Here is a 21,358-nt window from a genome sequence, read left to right on the forward strand (position 1 = left end):
CCACAGTGGCAGGGTAGATGCCCCCCCCCCCTCCACCCCACAATGGCAACGTAGATGCCACCCACCACCACCCCACAGTGGCAGGGTAGATGCCCCCCCCCCCTCCACCCCACAGTGGCAGGGTAGATGCCCCCCTCCACCCCACAGTGGCAGGGTAGATGCCCCCCTCCACCCCACAGTGGCAGGGTAGATGTCCCCCTCCACCCCACAGTGGCAGGGTAGATGCCCCCCTCCACCCCACAGTGGCAGGGTAGATGTCCCCCTCCACCTCACAGTGGCAGGGTAGATGCCCCCCTCCACCTCACAGTGGCAGGGTAGATGCCCCCCCTCCACCTCACAGTGGCAGGGTAGATGCCCCCCCTCCACCCCACAGTGGCAGGGTAGATGCCCCCTCCACCCCACAGTGGCAGGGTAGATGCCCCCCTCCACCCCACAGTGGCAGGGTAGATGTCCCCCTCCACCTCACAGTGGCAGGGTAGATGCCCCCCCTCCACCCCACAGTGGCAGGGTAGATGCCCCCCTCCACCTCACAGTGGCAGGGTAGATGTCCCCCTCCACCCCACAGTGGCAGGGTAGATGCCCCCCCCCCCCTCCACCTCACAGTGGCAACGTAGATGCCACCCACCACCACCCCACAGTGGCAGGGTAGATGCCCCCCCCCCCTCCACCCCACAATGGCAACGTAGATGCCACCCACCACCACCCCACAGTGGCAGGGTAGATGCCCCCCCCCCCTCCACCCCACAGTGGCAGGGTAGATGCCCCCCTCCACCCCACAGTGGCAGGGTAGATGCCCCCCTCCACCCCACAGTGGCAGGGTAGATGTCCCCCTCCACCCCACAGTGGCAGGGTAGATGCCCCCCTCCACCCCACAGTGGCAGGGTAGATGTCCCCCTCCACCTCACAGTGGCAGGGTAGATGCCCCCCCTCCACCCCACAGTGGCAGGGTAGATGTCCCCCTCCACCTCACAGTGGCAGGGTAGATGTCCCCCTCCACCTCACAGTGGCAGGGTAGATGGGAGTTAGGAGTGTTTTTGGTCCCAGATGTGTGCCAGCTCACGCTTGCCTTTGATGCCCCCTTTTTTTTACAGGACAACATTCGTGAGTGAGCTTCACCGCAGGCAACTGCTTCTCAGACCAGAGTCATGTTGAGTAAAACAGAACTGAAAACCAACAGCAGTAATGTATCCAGCCATTTAACCACAGCTGCTTTATGTGGCTCGTTGACATCAGGCACTGCACACAACTGTTACACACATAACTGTACACACACACACAGACAGACAGACAGACAGACAGACAGACAGACAGACAGACACAGACACAGACACAGACACAGACACAGACACACTCACACAGAGATCCAAAAGGCACAAACTAACAGACATGACAGAAATAACTGCCCATGTCTCGGAGGAAGCATGGAGCCAGTTTCGGCTCTCCCCAGATCGGCAGAGGGTGGAGCAGCAACCAGGATAAATAAATTAGGTGGATAGGTGGATCCTTGCATACAATATAAATAGGTGCTTAAAAAAATCACCAATATTATTTGTTGGAAAAAATATAACAAATATGCAATTCAACACAGCTGCTGTATTAATAGCCCGATAAAATGTTGCCACAGCACCAAATAAAGCACAGTGGTCAGTCAGTATGTAAGTAAATAAATAAATAAATAAATAAATAAATAAATAAATAAATAAATAAATAACTGAATTGTGTCTTCATCATGAAAACAGGAAGTGTGGTTCTGAGGTATGAGACAAGATGCCATGACTGGATTGGCTGATTGATAGTCTGATTGCTGATTGACAGGCAGCTGTGAGAGTGGGAATGCGCCAGAAGGATGGATGTATAAAAACAGCAGCTTTAGCCTCCTCTCACAATGAGCTGCATTTCCTCCATCAACACCCCAGCAAAATCTGTAGCTCATCATCTGCAGTAGACCTCTCGCATCACAATGGGCGAGTATGCTTCTCTGTTTGTTTGTTTTTTGTGTAAGAACTGCAGAGTTTTGATGATAAACTAACTTTGTTTAAGCTTAGTCTTGGTCATTTCTACAACTTGTATATTTTCTCCATTAAATATTTGCCTGACTTGCTGAGGGGATGTGCACTTGGTCTAACTCGGATTACCTGTTTTAGCAGTGAAGAAGGTGCTGATTGTCTACGCTCATCAGAGCCCTGGTTCATTCAACGCTGCAGCCAAAGAAGCTGCCGTAGCGGCTCTGACTAGTCAGGACTGCTCGGTGGAGGTGTCCGACCTGTACGCCATGAAGTTTAAGGCCACCGCTACTGCTGAAGACATCACTGGTATGAATCTCTACTTGACAAACTTAGAACTTGCTCTTCTAGTACCACCGCCAACATGGGTTTTGTGTCTCCGCAGGGGAAGTGAAGAATGCTGAACACTTCCAGTATGCACAGGAGACCAAACTGGCATGGGAGGACGGGAAACTGTGTGCAGACATAAAGGAAGAACATCGTAAACTCACTGAAGCTGACCTAATCATCTTTCAGGTATAGACTACTAGAGTCTAGAGGACATCATGTTTCAGTCAACTCTTTACATCACAGCTAACTCGATGCTACTTCTCAGTTCCCCATGTACTGGTTCACTGTTCCTGCCATCATGAAGGGCTGGATGGACCGGGTGCTCACACTGGGCTTTGCCTACACACTAGAGAAGCGTTATAGCCAGGGAATCTTCAAGGTAAGGTAGCCATTTAACATGTTTGCATTAATGTGACAAAAGTTTTTTCTTTCTAAATTTCCTTTTCGTTTAATCATTTCTTGTTAAGGATAAGAAGGCCATACTGTCGTTCACCACCGGATCCCATGAGTCCATGTTCAGTGCGACTGGAATCAACGGAGACATGAACGTCACCCTGTGGCCACTGCAGGTATTTTTGGGTCATATTCCTGGAGAAGTGAAGGGGGCGTTAACCCATATTTAGATGTTGACGCCAGCTCTATGTCCTGTCCAGAATGGCATCCTGCACTATTGTGGCTTCAAAGTGCTGGCCCCTCAGATCTTCTGGGCTCCGTCCCACATCCCCTGTGAGGCCCGCGACACCATGCTGAAGGCCTGGAGTACACGCCTGCAGGGGCTGCTGGCAGAGTCTCCGCTCTGCTTCACGCCCTCTGACTGCTTTGACGGGGAGAAGGGCTTCCAGCTGAAGCCTGATGTCCACGAGCAGCATGCCAACAAGGAGTTTGGCCTGACAGTGGGAACCCACCTGGGCAAGCCACTCCCACCCAACAGCCAGATGCTGCCACCCACCAGCCAGGTCACCAGCCAGGTCAAAGCTGGGGTCTGAGGACTGCTGGGTCCTCAATGTCATGTCTGTCTTAACTTGTAAGAAAGTGTTGCAGAAATAAATGGCTTCTTAACAATTGGGAGTCTGGCCTAAATATTCTGCCTAGAGATTAAATCTCTACTGGAAACGGGAGGAGAATCATTAATCACTGGTTTTACAAAAGCAAACGTGATCGGTTTGCCAGCCACTCCTGGCACTGAAAACTTTAGATATTGAGGTGCCTCTGGGGTTTTGCTTTGCCCGTTCAGCTCAAAGTTCTACCACCTGTGTTCTGTCTGCACTGACTATGATACTGGCCCACAGTAAAGTGCTTTTAGCCTTTGTACCAACAATTTGATTCTCAGAAGATGATTGACTAGATGGACATGCTTTGAGGCCAGGAGTTGATGCTTCAAACTGACCTAATTCCGTGCAGGATTACCTTCACTCATCATAGGGTTGGGAGTAATGGCCATGCTTTCCATTGTGGAAAATAGCCTGAACGGTTGGTTACAGGGCATTCAAAGAGTGACGTTCTCAAATGTGCACACCAGTAATGGGACTGGAACCTTTCTTCAATGCGAGGTCACATTGCCGGTCCCTTATTTGGGAAGCTGGGCCAGTCCAGAAACGGGGTTCACTGACTGACTCCCCATTGTTGAAACATGCATCATGTGTGTAGGCAGCAGCCTGGATCCTGCTTAACTACTGTAGGTTTGCTTAGTCTTTTCTTTTAGCTATGATGACAGGCTGTAGCTCATATCCTCATCACTCTCCAATCACAGCTTTTCAAACACTGGGCTATGATTGGTTGAAGAGACATGTAAATACACCACCTGGGCAAATGACTCCAGTCAGATCCAAGCTGGCTTTAGTGCTGAAGACTGGACTTTAGGTTCTGTCTGCCCAACAAAGCTTCTATAGTCATCCCCTTTTTGCTTCTTGGTTACTTGACGTGTGCTACTAGAGGCCATGTTTGGATTGACATGGTAACTTTCAACAAATCAAACTCTCGTTCCACATGCCACCTGGCACCATGTAGCTCAAGTGTTGCTGTTCCCCTCTGTACGGGTACGGACACACTGGTCATCTGTTCCCTCTGTACGGACACACTGCTGATAGTCTGTTAATGTGCACTATTTGGACCCACTCGGCAACATAAGTGGCGTAGCACTTTTCCCAGAACACAGCTTTTGTTTGGTTATGGAGGAAATGAGGGGAGGGGCTACGGGCACTTGAGGAAATGGCCTTGCACTCTGATGTACAGACTGCAGCCTGTGACATAGGAACTCTTTGCACATTTCACAGCGGAGGTCTCACAAGGTCACACGATGTGTTTGTTTACGGAGCCAGATCACCTGTTTCTCTGGAGCCAGTCAACGTTTTCTGATCATTTCCCTCTTTCAAATATTTGCAGTCAAAAATAAGAAATTCAGTGATCCTGAAGAGTGGCATATTTGACTTTTCTGTGATGCCCATGTGCTGCTAAGTGTTGGAGCCTCGTAGGGGGGAGACGCCTGTTTCATCTGAATGTGTCTCTTGAGAGCACACACACGCCATTGCCATAGTCTACCATATGGCAGCAATAGAAGAGAATGTGGTCATATTTGTTTTGAAGAACAACTACCGCCAGCTTGAAGTGCATGAATCACTGTGCATAGCATACCCCCCTTCACTCCCATTCTAAACTTGCAAAACATTGTCCAGATCATAGTGTGAGACAGATGAGAAGGAGCCGTATGGTGTTGGAGTTAAGAGTTGACTGGTATGGGGGCATGGTGTGTTTATGTGTGTAGGGAGATCACAGTCTCCAGTCCGATGCCCATCCTGCTCTCCCCATTGTCCATCCCAGTTCTCCCCCCCTGGCTATAGTGGGAACGCCATTCTCCCCCGGCTCAATGGGAGGAAGTGGGCACTCTCTTCCCAGGCACGGAACAGTTGCTCTCCGGAAAAGCAGTTCTGCTCTATTTGAAGCTCAAATACACACATTCATTCAGAAAAAAAATAGACGTAAAATGTTCTGAGGCAGGTGGACTTCACATCCAAACAGGCACTAATACTTCCCCCATGCACCACCATGCTATTAAATGCAGAGCTACAGTTACCGTAAATGGAAATGCTTCCAATAATTTTTTTAATGTAGAATAACCTTTATACACAAATATCTGCTAAAGAAATATTTTTACTTCTTTTGCAAAATATTAAAAATAAATATAAATCCATGATAACCTAATAGACGAGGTTTGAGTGACACATTAGAAGTTGATGCCATGCTGAGCCAAAGGAAACTGGTGTGATTGATCTGTTTTCCGTTGACCGTTGGGTGTTTTGATGGGGCGGTAAGTGAGTCCCTGTGTTTGTGCCAGATGTGACAGGGTTAACAACAGGCCAGCCATTGCAAGCTATGACCCACAACACGGTATCGTTAAGGCTGGGCAAGAGAGAGGGGGGGGAGAGAGAGAGAGAGAGAGAGCAAGAGAGAGAGGGAGAGAGAGAGAGAGAGAGAGAGAGAGGGGGGGGGGGGAGACGGAGAGAGAGACAGAGGGAGAGAGAGAAAGAGAGAGACAGAGCAAGAGAGGGAGAGAGAGACAGAGGGAGAGAGAGAGAGAGGGAGAGAGTGAGAGAGACAGAGCAAGAGAGAGAGGGAGAGAGAGAGACAGAGGGAGAGAGTGAGAGAGACAGAGGGAGAGAGAGAGAGGCAGAGGGAGAGAGAGAGAGAGAGAGGCAGAGGGAATGAGAGAGAGAGAGGGAGAGAGTGAGAGAGACAGAGGCAGAGAGAGAGAGAGAGAGAGAGAGAGAGGGAGACAGAGGGAATGAGAGAGAGAGAGAAAGGGAGAGAGAGAGAGGCAGAGAGAGAGAGAGAGAGAGAGAGGCAGAGGGAGAGAGAGAGAGAGAGGGAGACAGAGGGAATGAGAGAGAGAGAGAAAGGGAGAGAGAGAGAGGCAGAGAGAGAGAGAGAGAGAGGCAGAGGGAGAGAGAAAGAGAGAGAGAGAGGGAGACAGAGGGAATGAGAGAGAGAGAGAGGGAGAGAGTGAGAGAGACTGTGAGGGAGAGAGAGAGAGGCAGAGAGAGAGAGAGGCAGAGGGAGAGAGAGAGAGAGAGAGAGAGAGAGAGGGAGAGAGTGAGAGAGACAGAGGGAGAGAGAGAGAGGCAGAGAGAGAGAGAGAGAGAGGCAGAGGGAGAGAGAGAGAGAGAGAGAGGGAGACAGAGGGAATGAGAGAGAGAGAGAAAGGGAGAGAGAGAGATGCAAAAGAAAAAGAGTGAGAAATATGTGGTTAACGGGTGAGAGAGTTGAGGGAGATTTACAACGTCCATGTGTTGTCCTTTCATTCTGTCAGGGGCTACATTAAAAGCCAATCAATTATCCCTCCAAAAAAAACAGATCCTCTAACTGTGTGTGTGTGTGTGTGTGTGTGTGTGTGTGTGTGTGTGTGTGTGTGTGTGTGTGTGTGTGTGTGTGTGTGTGTGTGTGTGTGTGTGTGTGTGTGCACACATAGTGAGGAACATGAGCTGTTGCAGTTCAGGGCAGCTCTATGAAGATTGGCAGCAGGAAAGGTCTGTAATGAAGCAGTGGCGCTGTGTACCTGCCCTCCTCCCCGAAGCCCTTCACCCCGCTAAAGGAAAGGATTACGCTCTCCTCCCCTTCACTGAAGCTCCCACGTCCCCCTCTCTCTCGCTTCGTCAGTGTGTCCATTGTGTGTTCGCCACCATTACGGAACCGAGGAATTCACTCAGGCTGACATGTGAGCGCAGTCAGTCCTCCTCCAAAGTAGGCCAATCACAGTCCAGTCCTCCTCCAAAGTAGGCCAATCACAGTCCAGTCCCAAATCCAGTTTGTCTTGCAGGGACACTTATTAGAGCGGCCCCCACAGTTCCTTATAATGAGATGAATTATGACACTCATAGATCAGAAGCTGAAGCCCTGTCAACGAAACAGCTCTTGACTCACTGTAGTCTAGACCAGGGGTTCCCAAACCTTTTCCTCTTGGGACCCAAAAGATAGATTTTGTGTCTCCCTGGGACCCAAACTCACAAAAAACATACCGTTTTTTTTTTACAGTGAGTTGCCATGACGACCAGTTGGCGACCCCCCCCCCCCCCCATGGGTCCACGACCCAAATTGGGTCCCGACCCATAGTTTGGGAAACACTGCTCTAGACTCATGTCAATCTATCTTTCAGAGCTTTATGGAAGTGATTGTACTTCAGGTAATAACAGGTTAGTGGTATATTGACTGCAGCAGCAGACAACACACACGAGACGCCAGACACTAGACTTCAGTCTGCTCGCTTTATGGCCTCATGCATGAAGGGGGGTACTTTTATGGACTTATTTTCTCAAACATTCACGGCATGCATATTTGTATTAAGTGCTTGGTTTGGGTGTGTGTGTGTGTGTGTGTGTGTGTGTGTGTGTGTGTGTGTGTGTGTGTGTGTGCTGTGTGTGTGTGTGTGTGTGTGTGTGTGTGTGTGTGTGTCTGTGTCTGTGTGTGTGTGTGTGTGTGTGTGTGTGTGTGTGTGTGTGCTGTGTGTGTGTGTGTGTGTGTGTGTGTGTGTGTGTGTGTGTGCGTGTGTGTGCGCGCGCGCGCGCGCGCGTGTGCACACGTCCGTGCATGCGTGCCAAAGATCTTTCAAGGCGCTATGGAGAGGTTAATGTTTTGGTTCGATGAACCAAAGATAGAGGCGGACTACAACAGCTGTGGAGGAACACGACCACAAATAGCTGAGGAGATCCTTTTTGGGGGGGCAAGGTTTTGCGATGAAATGAGGGAAAACCTGGGTGAAAAAAACAAACACTACCTCCTTCCTTCCTTCTACTTCCTGAACTTCTGGAGGACGTGTCTTTCATCACTTACTCATTCCTTCCTCATCTCCATCCTTCTTTTGTGTCCTTTCTTCAGTGTGGATGAAGGAAGCCATTGGCACCGACCACATGGGGACTTTTCACACACACCTTTTGCTCATCAGAGATGTGAACGTTCACTCAGATGTATCCCTCCAATGTATTTGAGCGTGTAATCACAGCCACTCAGACCACGGCCCTGACAGCTACTTTAGCCCGCTGGGTCTGCCGTGATGCAGCCCAGGCACGCCTGCACGCCTCACACGGAAGGCCTGCCTTTATGCTTTTGATGAATGGATGAACTAACAGCCCGGGCCTCCATTGTGGCTCCACAGTATGTGAGTGCCTGGTACCAGGAGGCAAAGCTGTTTCCTATTTTCCAGGCCGAGGTTGAGTGTGACTGGGAGGCACGGCGAGGGTTTTGGCGGTTGGAGGCATCAGAGCGGGCTTGGAGTGACAGGGTTAAGACTGCAGCCAGCCATTACACTCGTCTCCAAATCCCTTCGACGCCGTAATGAGAAGCAGACCTCTCCTATATCTCCACCGCCGACTCCAAAGTGATGGGAGAACCAGACGCATGGTGAGCAAGCACTGTACGTCCCCTCCTTCACGCTCGTTTGATCCCTTGCTGGAGTGAGGGCTCCTCTTTCCCCACTATCTCTGATTCAATCTTCCCTCTGTCTTTTGCTCCCTGGGTTAAGGTCCCAATGTTTCTCACTGTCAGACAAAAAGGACTACAAATAGCTCATATGTTTTGGTCTGTGTGTAAGAGATGTGACTGGGGCTCAGCGTAATGGATGAGACAACGGGGAAGAGTAGAAAGAATGGATGAATGGGAGTGCAAGCACTAGTGTCCCTCCCCGGCAGCTCCAGGCGTACCGTGCTCAACTCCAGATGCTTGCTGGGTTGCCACATCCTGGTCGTAATCCCCCTGTAGCGCCGCATTCACTCGTGAGTATACCATCGGCGGGTAGACCATGAATGGGAACCACCTGGCTGGGACAGAGAAAAATAGCTAGAGGTAATTTTCCATCACGCAACTCAGGTAATTTTCCATCACGCAACTCAGATCAGTCACATTCTGCCACAGAGCCCCCTTTAAAAGCAAGATATTTACAGTATAAAGCAATTTCCTTCTTTTTCTATACGGGCCTATACGTTTCATTCTGCAAGCCGAATGTACTGTACGGCGTGTTTATCTACAGTATTTATTCCATCAGCTCATTTGAGTGGTTTGAAGTTATGTTTATATCCAATAAAGCCTGCAATGTTTGGTTTTAGTGCTCACGCTTTTGAAGAACTTTGCATTTCTTGTTTGCAATTGGAATGTTACTTTGTCTATGTTGAGTCGGTGTGTTTACAGTAGATGCTATTTAGCAGTTGACTGTAAAACTTGAGTTAAATGGTGAACTTGAACCCACTGACAATACATTGAACATGGGCAGCCATGGCCTAGCAATGCCACAGCTAACAGGTAACATAGCTGCTGTAACTTACTGCTGCAGGCGTTTCCAAATTACACCGCATTCCGACAGTCCTGATGGGCCATTTTTCATGTTGCTATGACAGGACAATAGCGGAGAAAGTCAGCCACCTTATCTGTGAACTCTGTGTCAGGCAGCGTGGAAAAGAGGCCTTTTCTAAAGCACACGTCAGGGTTGTCAGGATAGGATTACTACATTAGAGCCGCGAGCGTCAGGGCACAGTGAGGTGGACACCGGGTCACGCACCGGGTCACGCACCGGGTCACGCACCGGGTCACGCACCGAGTCATGCACCGGGTCACGCACCGAGTCATGCACCGGGTCACGCACCGAGTCATGCACCGGGTCACGCACCGAGTCATGCACCGGGTCATGCACCGGGTCACGCACCGAGTCATGCACCGGGTCATGCACCGGGTCACACACCGGGTCACGCACCGGGTCACGCACCGAGTCATGCACCGGGTCATGCACCGGGTCACGCACCGAGTCATGCACCGGGTCATGCACCGGGTCACACACCGGGTCATGCACCGGGTCACGCACCGAGTCATGCACCGGGTCATGCACCGGGTCACGCACCGGGTCATGCACCGGGTCACGCACCGGGTCATGCACCGGGTCATGCACCGGGTCACGCACCGGGTCATGCACCGGGTCACGCACCGGGTCATGCACCGGGTCACGCACCGGGTCATGCACCGGGTCACGCACCGGGTCACGCACCGGGTCATGCACCGGGTCATGCACCGGGTCACGCACCGAGTCACCGGGTCATGCACCGGGTCACGCACCGGGTCATGCACCGGGTCACGCACCGAGTCACCGGGTCATGCACCGGGTCACGCACCGGGTCACGCACCGGGTCATGCACCGGGTCACCGGGTCATGCACCGGGTCACACACCGGGTCACGCACCGGGTCACCGGGTCATGCACCGGGTCACGCACCGGGTCACGCACCGGGTCACCGGGTCATGCACCGGGTCACACACCGGGTCACGCACCGGGTCATGCCCGCTGTAGAAAGATTCTGTCGCCATTCACTCACTACTGGACACTCTCTCCCCTACAGCTAACCACAGCTATGGCCCATCCCCTACACATAATCCTAATGGCCGCTGGCTCATATTTAGCATGTGTGTGTGTGTGTGTGTGTGTGTGTGTGTGTGTGTGTGTGTGTGTGTGTGTGTGTGTGTGTGTGTGTGTGTGTGTGTGTGTGTGTGTGTGTGTGTGTGTGTGAGTGAGTGCGTGCGTGCGTGCGTACGCATGTGCGCTTGTGCATGTTCTGGCACTTATCTATCCTTGTGAGAACCACACCTTCAGAATGGACACTTTTGCAAAGTGAGGTAATTTGGGACGGTTGTCACTTTGACAAACTTTCTTTTAGCTTCAGGATTTGGGATTAGGGTTTAGGTTACAATTAAGATTCAGTTTAGGTTAGGGCGAGGTGAGGCTTAAGATAGTGGTGTCAGTTAAGGTTAGGATAGGGTCTAGCTAGGGAATTAATCAGTAGAAGGTCCTCATATGGATAGAAGTGCAAGGACGTGTGTGTCTGTGTTTAGTGTTTGCGTGCAAGTGTGGAAAAAGGTACTGTAGGTGAACCCAATCATGCAAACGGAGGCTTGGGGAAAGCAGAACTTGTGGTTGCTTGAGTTACTATGTGGAGATGATAGACAAACTCAATGGACTGTATGAGCCACAGTCAGTCATAAAGGCACTGACAGATACAATGAGGTCAGAGAGGGAAGGAGGAGTCAGAGACCGAGGGAGAGACAGACAGACAGACAGAGACGGAGACAGAGACAAAGAAATACAATGTACAAAATGTGCATGGTAATGTGAATCTTTCACACCTACATAGGCTAACATGCCTGTTTACTGTAACACAAAGGCTCTTGGTAAACTGACTTTTTCCTGCATGTTTGACAGCTAAGCTGCCCACATGGGCTGGTGTGTGGGACGCTCTGTCAGTGTGTGGAATGCCTGCACTCTGTGTGTGAGAGAGAGACACACACACACTCTGCCACACACACACACACACACACCTGTGTGAACGTAGCCCAGATACACACAAAGGAGCACCTCATCATCGCATGCACATAACATTAACAACAACACAACAACACCTCTGCCCAAAGGCAACCCTCAAACAAACCATCATGAACTCTGTAACTAAGGGCAACCAACTTTTTTTTAAATTTTGTCTACAGATTCATCCCTCAGGTTCAGGCTCTTCACCTGTTCCACCCTGATCTCCTCTCCTAAAGAAAGACTAATGCATGTGTAAACCTTCACACACACACACGCACACGCACACGCACACGCACACGCACACACACACACACACACACACACACACACACACACACACACACACACACACACACACACACACACACACACACTTCTGGCAACACAAAAATCTTAATGACGTGAGAGATGATGGAGGTTAGGAGGTCAAGCGGGGGGGCATAGGATAAGGAAGAATGGAATTTGTGAGTGAGGAGAGAGGGAGAGGCTGCCTGTCCACAGTTAAGATGTGGCTGAGAATGCGTTGGAGAGGGACCTTCTGAATGGAGATTTGCACCAAAAAAGAATGTGTCTCTCCGGACCCCCCACTGTGACGCAGGGACAGACTACAATGGCGAGAGCAGTCGTTAGGAATAACTCACTCCATCTTTCTTCTTCTGTTTTCCTCATCTACCTCTCCCACCACCACCCCCCACCCATCCCCCCCTCCTTCTCTCAACGCCACTTTCTCTGGTTTCCCTCTCGCTGTCTCCGCCCCTTTCCATCAGCCTATATCTCTTTATCCTGGTGTTTATCCAATGTGTAAAACATGTGTGTGACGACCTTGGCCTGCTGTGTAATATGAGCATGGTTGAGAGTGGCTGCCCTGTGTGGGTGCTCTCTCGCCCTGTGTGGGTGCTCTCTCGCCCTGTGTGGGTGCTCTCTCGCCCTGTGTGGGTGCTTTCTCGCCCTGTGTTGGTGCTCTCTCGTCCTGTGTGGATGCTTTCTCACCCTGTGTGGGTGCTCTCTCGCCCTGTGTGGGTGCTCTCTCGTCCTGTGTGGATGCTTTCTCACCCTGTGTGGGTGCTCTCTCACCCTGTGTGGGTGCTCTCTCGTCCTGTGTGGATGCTTTCTCACCCTGTGTGGCTGCTCTCTCGCCCTGTGTGGGTGCTCTCTCGTCCTGTGTGGATGCTTTCTCACCCTGTGTGGGTGCTCTCTCGCCCTGTGTGGGTGCTCTCTCGTCCTGTGTGGATGCTTTCTCACCCTGTGTGGGTGCTCTCTCACCCTGTGTTGGTGCTCTCTCGCCCTGTGTTGGTGCTTTCTCGCCCTGTGTGGGTGCTCTCTCGCCCTGTGTGGGTGCTCTCTCACCCTGTGTGGGTGCTCTCTCACCCTGTGTGGGCGCTCTCTCACCCTGTGTGGGTGCTCTCTCGCCCTGTGTGGGTGCTTTCTCGCCCTGTGTTGGTGCTCTCTCGCCCTGTGTTGGTGCTCTCTCACCCTGTGTGGGTGCTCTCTCACCCTGTGTGGGTGCTCTCTCGCCCTGTGTTGGTGCTCTCTCGCCCTGTGTGGCTGCTCTCTCGCCCTGTGTGGGTGCTCTCTCGCCCTGTGTTGGTGCTTTCTCGCCCTGTGTGGGTGCTCTCTCGCCCTGTGTGGGTGCTCTCTCGCCCTGTGTGGGTGCTCTCTCGCCCTGTGTGGGTGCTCTCTCGCCCTGTGTGGGTGCTCTCTCGCCCTGTGTGGGTGCTCTCTCGCCCTGTGTTGGTGCTTTCTCGCCCTGTGTGGGTGCTCTCTCGCCCTGTGTGGGTGCTCTCTCACCCTGTGTTGGTGCTCTCTCGCCCTGTGTGGGTGCTCTCTCGCCCTGTGTGGGTGCTCTCTCACCCTGTGTTGGTGCTTTCTCGCCCTGTGTTGGTGCTCTCTCACCCTGTGTGGCTGCTCTCTCGCCCTGTGCCACCCTGTGTGGCTGCTCTCTCGCTCTGTGTGGCTGCTCTCTCGCCCTGTGTGGCTGCTCTCTCGCCCTGTGTGGCTGCTCTCTCGCCCTGTGTGGGGGCTCTCTCGCCCTGTGTGGGTGCTCTCTCACCCTGTGTGGGTGCTCTCTCACCCTGTGTGGGGGCTCTCTCGCCCTGTGTGGCTGCTCTCTCGCCCTGTGTGGGGGCTCTCTCGCCCTGTGTGGGTGCTCTCTTACCCTGTGTGGGGGCTCTCTCGCCCTGTGTGGGTGCTCTCTCACCCTGTGTGGGGGCTCTCTCGCCCTGTGTGGGTGCTCTCTCGCTCTGTGACGCCCTGTGTGGCTCTTCTCTCACCCTGTGTGGGTGCTCTCTCACCCTGTGTGGGTGCTCTCTCGCTCTGTGACGCCCTGTGTGGCTCCTCTCTCACCCTGTGTGGGTGCTCTCACCCTGTGTGGCTCCTCTCTCACCCTGTGTGGCTGCTCTCTCGCTCTGTGTGGGTGCTCTCTCGCTCTGTGACGCCCTGTGTGGCTCCTCTCTCACCCTGTGTGGCTGCTCTCTCGCTCTGTGTCGCCCTGTGTGGGGGCTCTCTCGCTCTGTGTCGCCCTGTGTGGGTGCTCTCTTGTAAAATGACCAATGTAACCACAGCAGCAAGCATGCCTTGTGTTTGAACGGCGAATAAAGAAAAGACAAAAAAAAAGAAAAAAATAGCTAAACTTAGATGCTTCGACATCAATAAAACCATGCAGGGAAGACTTTACTGTGACTCTCGTTATTTCTCTTTTTGTTGTTGCTTTGCTCTACTGTGTGTTGTTTGTTCTTTATTGTTATGTGTCCATGTATATACAGTAGCTGAGGTATTGTGCTACTAGCCCTAGCCCATGTGGCGAGAAAGATTCTATTCTATTCTATTCTATTCTACATACAACTACATTATTATAAGAGAAATACATGGGAACTGTATGGCCTTTTCTCAGACCACACACACACAGACACGCACGCACACACACACACACACACACACACACACACACACACACACACGCGCGCGCGCGCGCGCGCGCACCCCTGCTGTTCTCAGAGGAACCGCTCTGTCCGGCCTCCTTGTGAATGAGGCCTGGAGAGAACAGAGGTTGGCAGCAGCTTGCAGGACTACGGATGCTTATCAGAAAGGCTTACAAATCCCCCCTGATGCTCCTGATACCGAGGACAATGGATATGCGTGCGTAGTGGGAGCTCTCTTTAAAGCCTCACAGAAACAATCTTCGCTACTCTGGTCTGTTATGATGTCAGCGTAGCCACCTTACTGTATTTCATCATTGACTAACAGGGCGTACAATCATTACAAACTTCAGTCGCGTGACCTTTGCCATGCGCCGGTGTCTTTGTCCTAACCAAACATGCCGGCCATACCGGCTCAAGTGACTGCCATTTTTTTGGGATGTTCATCAAAAGTCTACTCTTACTTATGAATTCTCTGGGAATATTTTGGCATGTTTTGTCACAGCAGGGCCTGCAGGGGGCAGGTCAGCTGTCCAGTGGGTTGGATTTTGTTTTGCAGATTAAGTCCACAAGCATTTCTGCTCCCATTTTCTCCTTTGTGGTTTTTGTCATTAGGGGGTGCGAGTGTGACAATGGGCTTCAGTGGCCTGGTGAGAGCAGCTGTGAGGCCAGCAGAGATGCAGGTGAGCACATTAGCACTCCCACAATGCTTTGTGCTGCTTCCAAGAGGATGTGTGCCTGAAGTGAGACTGAATGCTGAGGCTCAACAATGCTAATGACAACAAAACAACAAGCCATCTGCACCTGACTTGCTGCTCATATTTTCCTGGCAAGACTTGCATTATTTTTAATCGTTCAAAACAATCCATCGATCCATTTGTCTGCTTTATTTTGTGAGTATTTCGTTGGTTCATTCATTCAGTCAGTCAGACAGACAGACAGACAGTCAGTCAGTCAGTCAGTTAGTTAGTCAGACAGTGAGTCAGACAGAAAGGGCTGGCCACACAAGGTGAAATGAATCGTCAGATTGTTCGTTAACATGTTTTTTGGTGTAGTTCATCGTTGAGAGGGCGTTTTCACTTTCCACTGTGTCTAGATGCTGCAGGGTTTAACCCGTTTGCTGGTCTTTGGTTGGGAGTGGAGCACTGTGGTTGTGGGTTACCAGATACTTGATGTCTGCTCTTCTACAGTAGTTTCAGATTTAGGTAAGCTTAGGGCGGGGCGCTGGGTGGAGGCACTGACTGTAACAGTTTATATCAGCACAACATTTTGTTCTCTGCTGTCCATTTTCCACTTATAGTAAAGAAGTGAAAATAAAAATGAATTAATGGGAAAAAAAAAGAGGTAAGATATACAAATACATTTTTGAAACCTTGTACAATTTGGGAGAGTTAGTGTACAAAAGGGGTTGAGGTGAGATAAGAGTAAAAATACAAACAGGTGAGGAGAAAGAAAATTTAATGTTTCTACCTAGTTCATCAAGTAATGCAACATTCATTCAATGATCAGTCACAACCTCCACAAAATCTGGAGGCACTGACTTATGTAACCGATTAGGTAGGCTATTATTATTTATGGTGCATTGATCTTTACATGGTTTAGCATTCATCATTGTGACAAATCATAGCTGCCCTTATTTTCCTTCATCAGGCTGAAAGGAAGACATCAACGCCACATGTGAACAATTTATTTGATTTCCAAGATTAATCTCAGATTTCTCAGAATTAATAAACTCAAAATTCTGACTACTCTTACAACTTTGACTTTAGCCTAATCTCAGAATTGAAGTCAGAATTCTGACCATACTGACCCCTAAACACATAATTCTGACTTCAATCTCAGAAGTTTATTTATTTGTTTAATTATTTGTTTATTTATTTAGGCTATTTGTTTGTGTGCGTGTGCGTGTGTGTGTGTATGTGTGTGTGTGTGTGTGTGTGTGTGTGTGTGTGTGTGTGTGTGTGTGTGTGTGTGTGTGTGTGTGTGTGTGTGTGTGTGTGTGTGTTTGTTTGTTTGTTTGTTTGTTTGTTTGTTTGTTTGTTTGTTTGTTTGTTTGTTTGTTTCACATGGCCCTAATCCTCTTCAGGGCCTGAGCATACAGTTTGTCATCAAAACAGCCTGTTTGTCCCAGTGGATGCAGAGGTGGAAATCCGCTTGGCGCTAAGTTGCAGTCTTCTTCTTCTTGGCCGAAACTCCCGGGGCTGCTGTCTGTCTGTGTCTGTGAGAGGCTGAAGTGATGCCATGATATATTATGCATGGCTTTTAGGGCCAACCTCGGAGGCGTAGCTCTTTCAGGGTATCAGCAAGTGCAGGAGGAGACACAGGCTCAGATTCACTTGAGGAGACAGAGGGAGACACACACAAGTAGCTATACCGTGGACTCCTCATCAAATAGTGAGAATTAACCTACTCTGTTCTTCAAAAGAGGAGACTTCAAAGGGACGGCGTCGACTCTTAAAAGAAGTAAGTTAGGCTATCTATTTCTCTTTCTACCATTTTCAATGTTTGTGTTTGGAATTTTTACTATTTGCAGAATCGCCGTTGTAATTAGTAGGCTACTCACTAGGACTAGCCTCCTATTATAGCAATATTTCTGTTTCTCTCCTCTTTGGAAGTTGGTCCCTATGTGTTGGTTTCAGCTTCACAGCGAAGTACGCGGCACTGTGCGCCGATTACCAGCCTAGCCTATCCATTCAAACACCGTGTCAGGCTACTACTGTATACCGAAGCTGGTGACAACTGATAAGAAACGTTTGTTTTCACCCTGATATAAATCAACAATGACAACAACAGTGACATTATGTGTACTCAGTCAGCAGCGCATCTTTTAGATCTTTCGGTGCATTCCTGTGCGTAATGACGAGAGACAAACCTTTTGGAAACGCCGAAATTGCTTCTCGTTTACTGTTGGGGAAAGTCACGGACCTGTCTTAACAATTCCACGGCTTTCACCCAAAGCCTGAATGAAAAGGCAAACAGGACACGCCGCACCTGCAGCGCTCCTCTCGGCAGCATTAACACATGAACACGGCCTTCAGTGAGCTCATTATTTTCTGTGTATTGAAAACAAAAGCTGCCTAACATGCATTTCAACCCATTTGTAACTGGATGGATGCTATGTCGGCTCTTGCGTATGCGAGAGAGAGAGAGAGAGATTGGGAGAGAGAGAGAGAGCGAGAGAGAGAGAGAGAGAGAGAGAGAGAGAGATTGGGAGAGAGAGAGAGAGAGATTGGGAGAGAGAGAGAGATATTGGGAGAGAGAGAGAGATATTTACTACCTTATCTGATGGTGTGAGTGTGTGAACAGGTTAATTGGCTTGCCTTGAAGCCTGTGGTGGGGCTTACCTGGCACCTCCAGGTATTTTCCATATAATAGAAGGGAATTATAAGGGATTATCTCAACATACAAAATCCCTCTATTAGAAAGTCTCCACGGGCGTAAAGTCATGGAAACCGAGATTAAATGGAGGTTTTCTGACATCTAAACAGAATTAAGTGTGGTAGAAATGTCTATCATCAGACTGGAGAGTTGAATAGTGTCCATCATTGCTTGCAGTTCAAAGGCACGATATGTTCACTCAGTAACGTGTGAAGCAAAACACATAGAACAGTGTCCCTGCTAGTTTCATTAAAGATCCAGTCCAGCTGCTGGGGGGCTGGACCACATACATCAGTCCAGCTGCTGGGGGGCTGGACCACATACATCAGTCCAGCTGCTGGGGGGCTGGACCACATACATCAGAAAGGCTAAGATAAGAGTGGTGTTTCACAAAGACCAGTTCAGCAAGACTCCCAATTAGCAAAGACAGAGACTCCTTTCAACTAAGAAATCATCTCATGCTTGATACAGAATAGGAGGGCAAGGATGTGGAGAAGGTACGGTTCCGGAGATAAGAGGTTTCCTGTGCAAACCAGGACCAATTAAACTGGCCACTATCTGTCAGGGTCAGGTCATAGACTGAGAGAAGGGCTATGGGACATTAGACAGACATAACACAGTTTAGGAGGCCAGGCCGCGCATTCAAATGTTCAAGCTGTCCTTATGCAAGGTCAAATGTGCCTTAATGATCCCCCTGCAGCAACTTTGGGACAAAGATGCTGTGTGCAACAACAGCACTGTCAATTCCCACTCTCCTCCACAGACAGCTGTCTGAGGCGGTCACGTTTCACTGCACGCCAGCGTGCTGTGCCACCACCCAGTGGTCGGTGACCTTCGTTTTTAGCCGTGGTCAGGCCATATCGCAGGCGTTAAGCCCCCCCACTGATTTCACTCTGCGGGCGTACACACGTCAGTCAGGACCAACAGGAGGGTTCAGCCACTCATGTACTGGTTTTGATTTCTCACCTTTCACCCTCTGACCCCTCGCTCTGTGGCTGGCTGGCTGGCAGGCAGGCAGTCAGAGGAGCAGAGAGAGACATCACCAAAAACTGTGAAGACAAATCAGGCTGTTCTACAGAAGGTCAGGAATTTAACTTTGGCCCTGAGATCAAAAGAGTCAGAGCAGTTTACTGGCATGTCAAGCTGCCTGCAGCGTGCCTGATCAGAAAGGGAGAATGAGCATGCGTTGCTTTACTCTGTGTGTATGAATATGTAGACTAGCAACTGTGTGTGTGTGTGTGTGTGTGTGTGTGTGTGTGTGTGTGTGCGCGTGTGCATGTGTGCGTGCATATGTGTTATTAGCTTCAGATGTTATAGCATGACGTCGTCAAGGTTACGACGAGGCTGTCCTTTGATCCTCTGGGTGGTGACAGCGCCTCTCTCACCCTCTCCTTGCTTAATTCAAGAGAAGAAGAGAAACATGGGAACATTTTTTAAGCACGCAAAAGGAAAACATTCTTTAAAGTGGCATCATGTTTCCCATCCTGACCAGTGCTATATTATCTCGGAACGCCCGGAACGCTCCGGAAATACATTCTGTTTTGCTTTCTCGATCCCATTTCCTCGTGCCTAATATGCACCCTGCGCTTTTTGGGCTAATGTAAACATTTATGATGCTGCCCCCTGACTGCACATCAAACGTGGAAAACTCCTCAGTTCTCCAGTTATTACATGGCAACAGAGAAGCTCCATGAACACATGAAAGCTTTGTTTTAACGAGTTAACCGCATTAAGATTCTTTAGGATCTGGTGGCATACCGCAAGTATAGCGTCTGTGTGTTTTATTAGCTAATGCTGTTCAAGTTCTTACTGGATCTCATAATATACTAGTGAAACCATGCTTTGTGTAACAGCAAATTGTCTCTCAAATAGGATTCTCTCCATCATATGGTTGTATTAAATTTTTAGCCATTAGATCTTTATCCACATATACTTATATTTCAGTGCGGTGCGAGAACTGATGAGCTGATGTCTTGTTTCCACAGAACTTGTCCCAGTGCGAGGCGGTGTGTTTTTCTCCCAGTGGTTGTCTTCTCCCAGGGCGGAGAGATGAGTCTGAGCACCAGTGAGCTGGAGGACCTGTGGGCGTCGTTGGGGGAACTCAACTTCTCGGACTCCTTCAGCAACATCTCGAGTGTGGAGATGTGCGCCACGGCGTTCAACCGCAGCGCTTTGCTCTACTCCATGTGCGTCCTCTACATCTTCATCTTCATCGTCGGCCTGGCCGCCAACGCCCTGGTGCTCTGGGTCAACGTACGCACCCAAAGAGACTCCGCCCCTCGCCACGAGACGCACATGTACATCGCCCACCTGGCCATCGCGGACCTGTGCGTGTGTATCACGTTGCCCGTGTGGGTGAGCTCACTGGCCCAGCACGGCCACTGGCCCTTCGGCGAGGTGGCGTGCAAACTCACGCACCTGCTGTTCTCCGTCAACCTCTTCGGCAGCATCTTCTTCCTGGCCTGCATGAGCGTGGACCGCTACGTGAGTGTGACGCCGCACGGGGACGGCACCGAGGGCGGTGCAAGCAGGCACTCGATCCGCCGCAGGAAGTTGATCCGCCGCTGCGTGTGCGTGGGGGTGTGGCTCCTGGCTCTGGTGGCTTCGTTGCCGGACACCTACTTCCTGCGCACCATGAAGTCGTCGCACGGGGACACCATGCTGTGCAGGCCAGTGTACCCTGAGGACAACCCCAGGGAGTGGATGGTGGGGGTCCAGCTGAGCTTCATCTTGCTAGGCTTCGTCCTCCCCTTCCCTGTGATAGCGGTGTCCTACTACGCCCTGCTGGCCAGGGCCCTCCCCCCCTCCTCTACCCCCTCTTGCCCTTCCTCCGCCGTGGAGCAGGAGCGCCGCGTGAGCCGCAGGGTGATCCTGGCCTACATCGTGGTGTTCCTGGGCTGCTGGGCCCCGTACCACGGCGTGCTCTTGGTTGACGCTCTGTCTCAGCTGGGCCTGGTGCCTCTGACCTGCGGCCTGGAGAACGTGATCTACGTGGCCCTACACCTCACCCAGTGCCTGTCGCTGCTCCACTGCTGCTTCAACCCCATCCTCTACAACTTCATCAACAGGAACTACCGCTACGACCTCATGAAAGCCTTCATCTTCAAGTACTCCACCAGGACGGGCCTGGCACGCCTCATCGAGGCTCCCCACGTGTCCGAGGCCGAGTACACCGCCGTAGCGCTTGACAACCCGCCGCAGGTCTGAAACTCAGCCGAGCCCAGTGAGCATTTCCAGAACACTGTGTCTAAACCCAAGTGACTGTTACATAACTGAAACTGATCTTACGACAGATTTGTTTTGATCAGTGTCCGGGCCAAAGCATAGCAGGTTTGACATTAGAAGGAAAACAATAACAACAAGGAATTCAGATTGACAGTCTATATCCTCTTCACAGAACTGTGGGTC

The 21,358-nt window shown here is 50.6% G+C and overlaps 1 protein-coding gene and 1 pseudogene across 2 annotated transcripts; both read left to right on the top strand.

The window, feature by feature from the left end:
• Positions 1-686: 686 nt before the first annotated feature.
• On the top strand, positions 687-3,319 carry LOC310777889 (ribosyldihydronicotinamide dehydrogenase [quinone]-like; the record flags this gene model as incomplete). The annotated part of the gene is made up of 6 exons (XM_083638236.1): positions 687-717; positions 2,145-2,312; positions 2,389-2,519; positions 2,599-2,712; positions 2,801-2,902; positions 2,987-3,319. The coding sequence occupies 6 exons, from the start codon at positions 687-689 to the stop codon at positions 3,317-3,319; spliced, it is 879 nt and encodes a 292-aa protein (XP_083494362.1).
• A 13,656-nt stretch (positions 3,320-16,975) lies between these two features.
• LOC310778400 (atypical chemokine receptor 3 pseudogene) lies at positions 16,976-21,157 on the top strand (annotated as a pseudogene). Its single transcript has 2 exons — positions 16,976-17,035; positions 19,936-21,157. The product of its transcript is annotated as an atypical chemokine receptor 3 pseudogene (transcript).
• The last annotated feature ends 201 nt before the right edge of the window (positions 21,158-21,358 follow it).

Source organism: Poromitra crassiceps (genome assembly GCF_964638095.1).
Source record: "Poromitra crassiceps genome assembly, chromosome: 6".
Lineage (NCBI taxonomy): Eukaryota > Metazoa > Chordata > Actinopteri > Beryciformes > Melamphaidae > Poromitra > Poromitra crassiceps.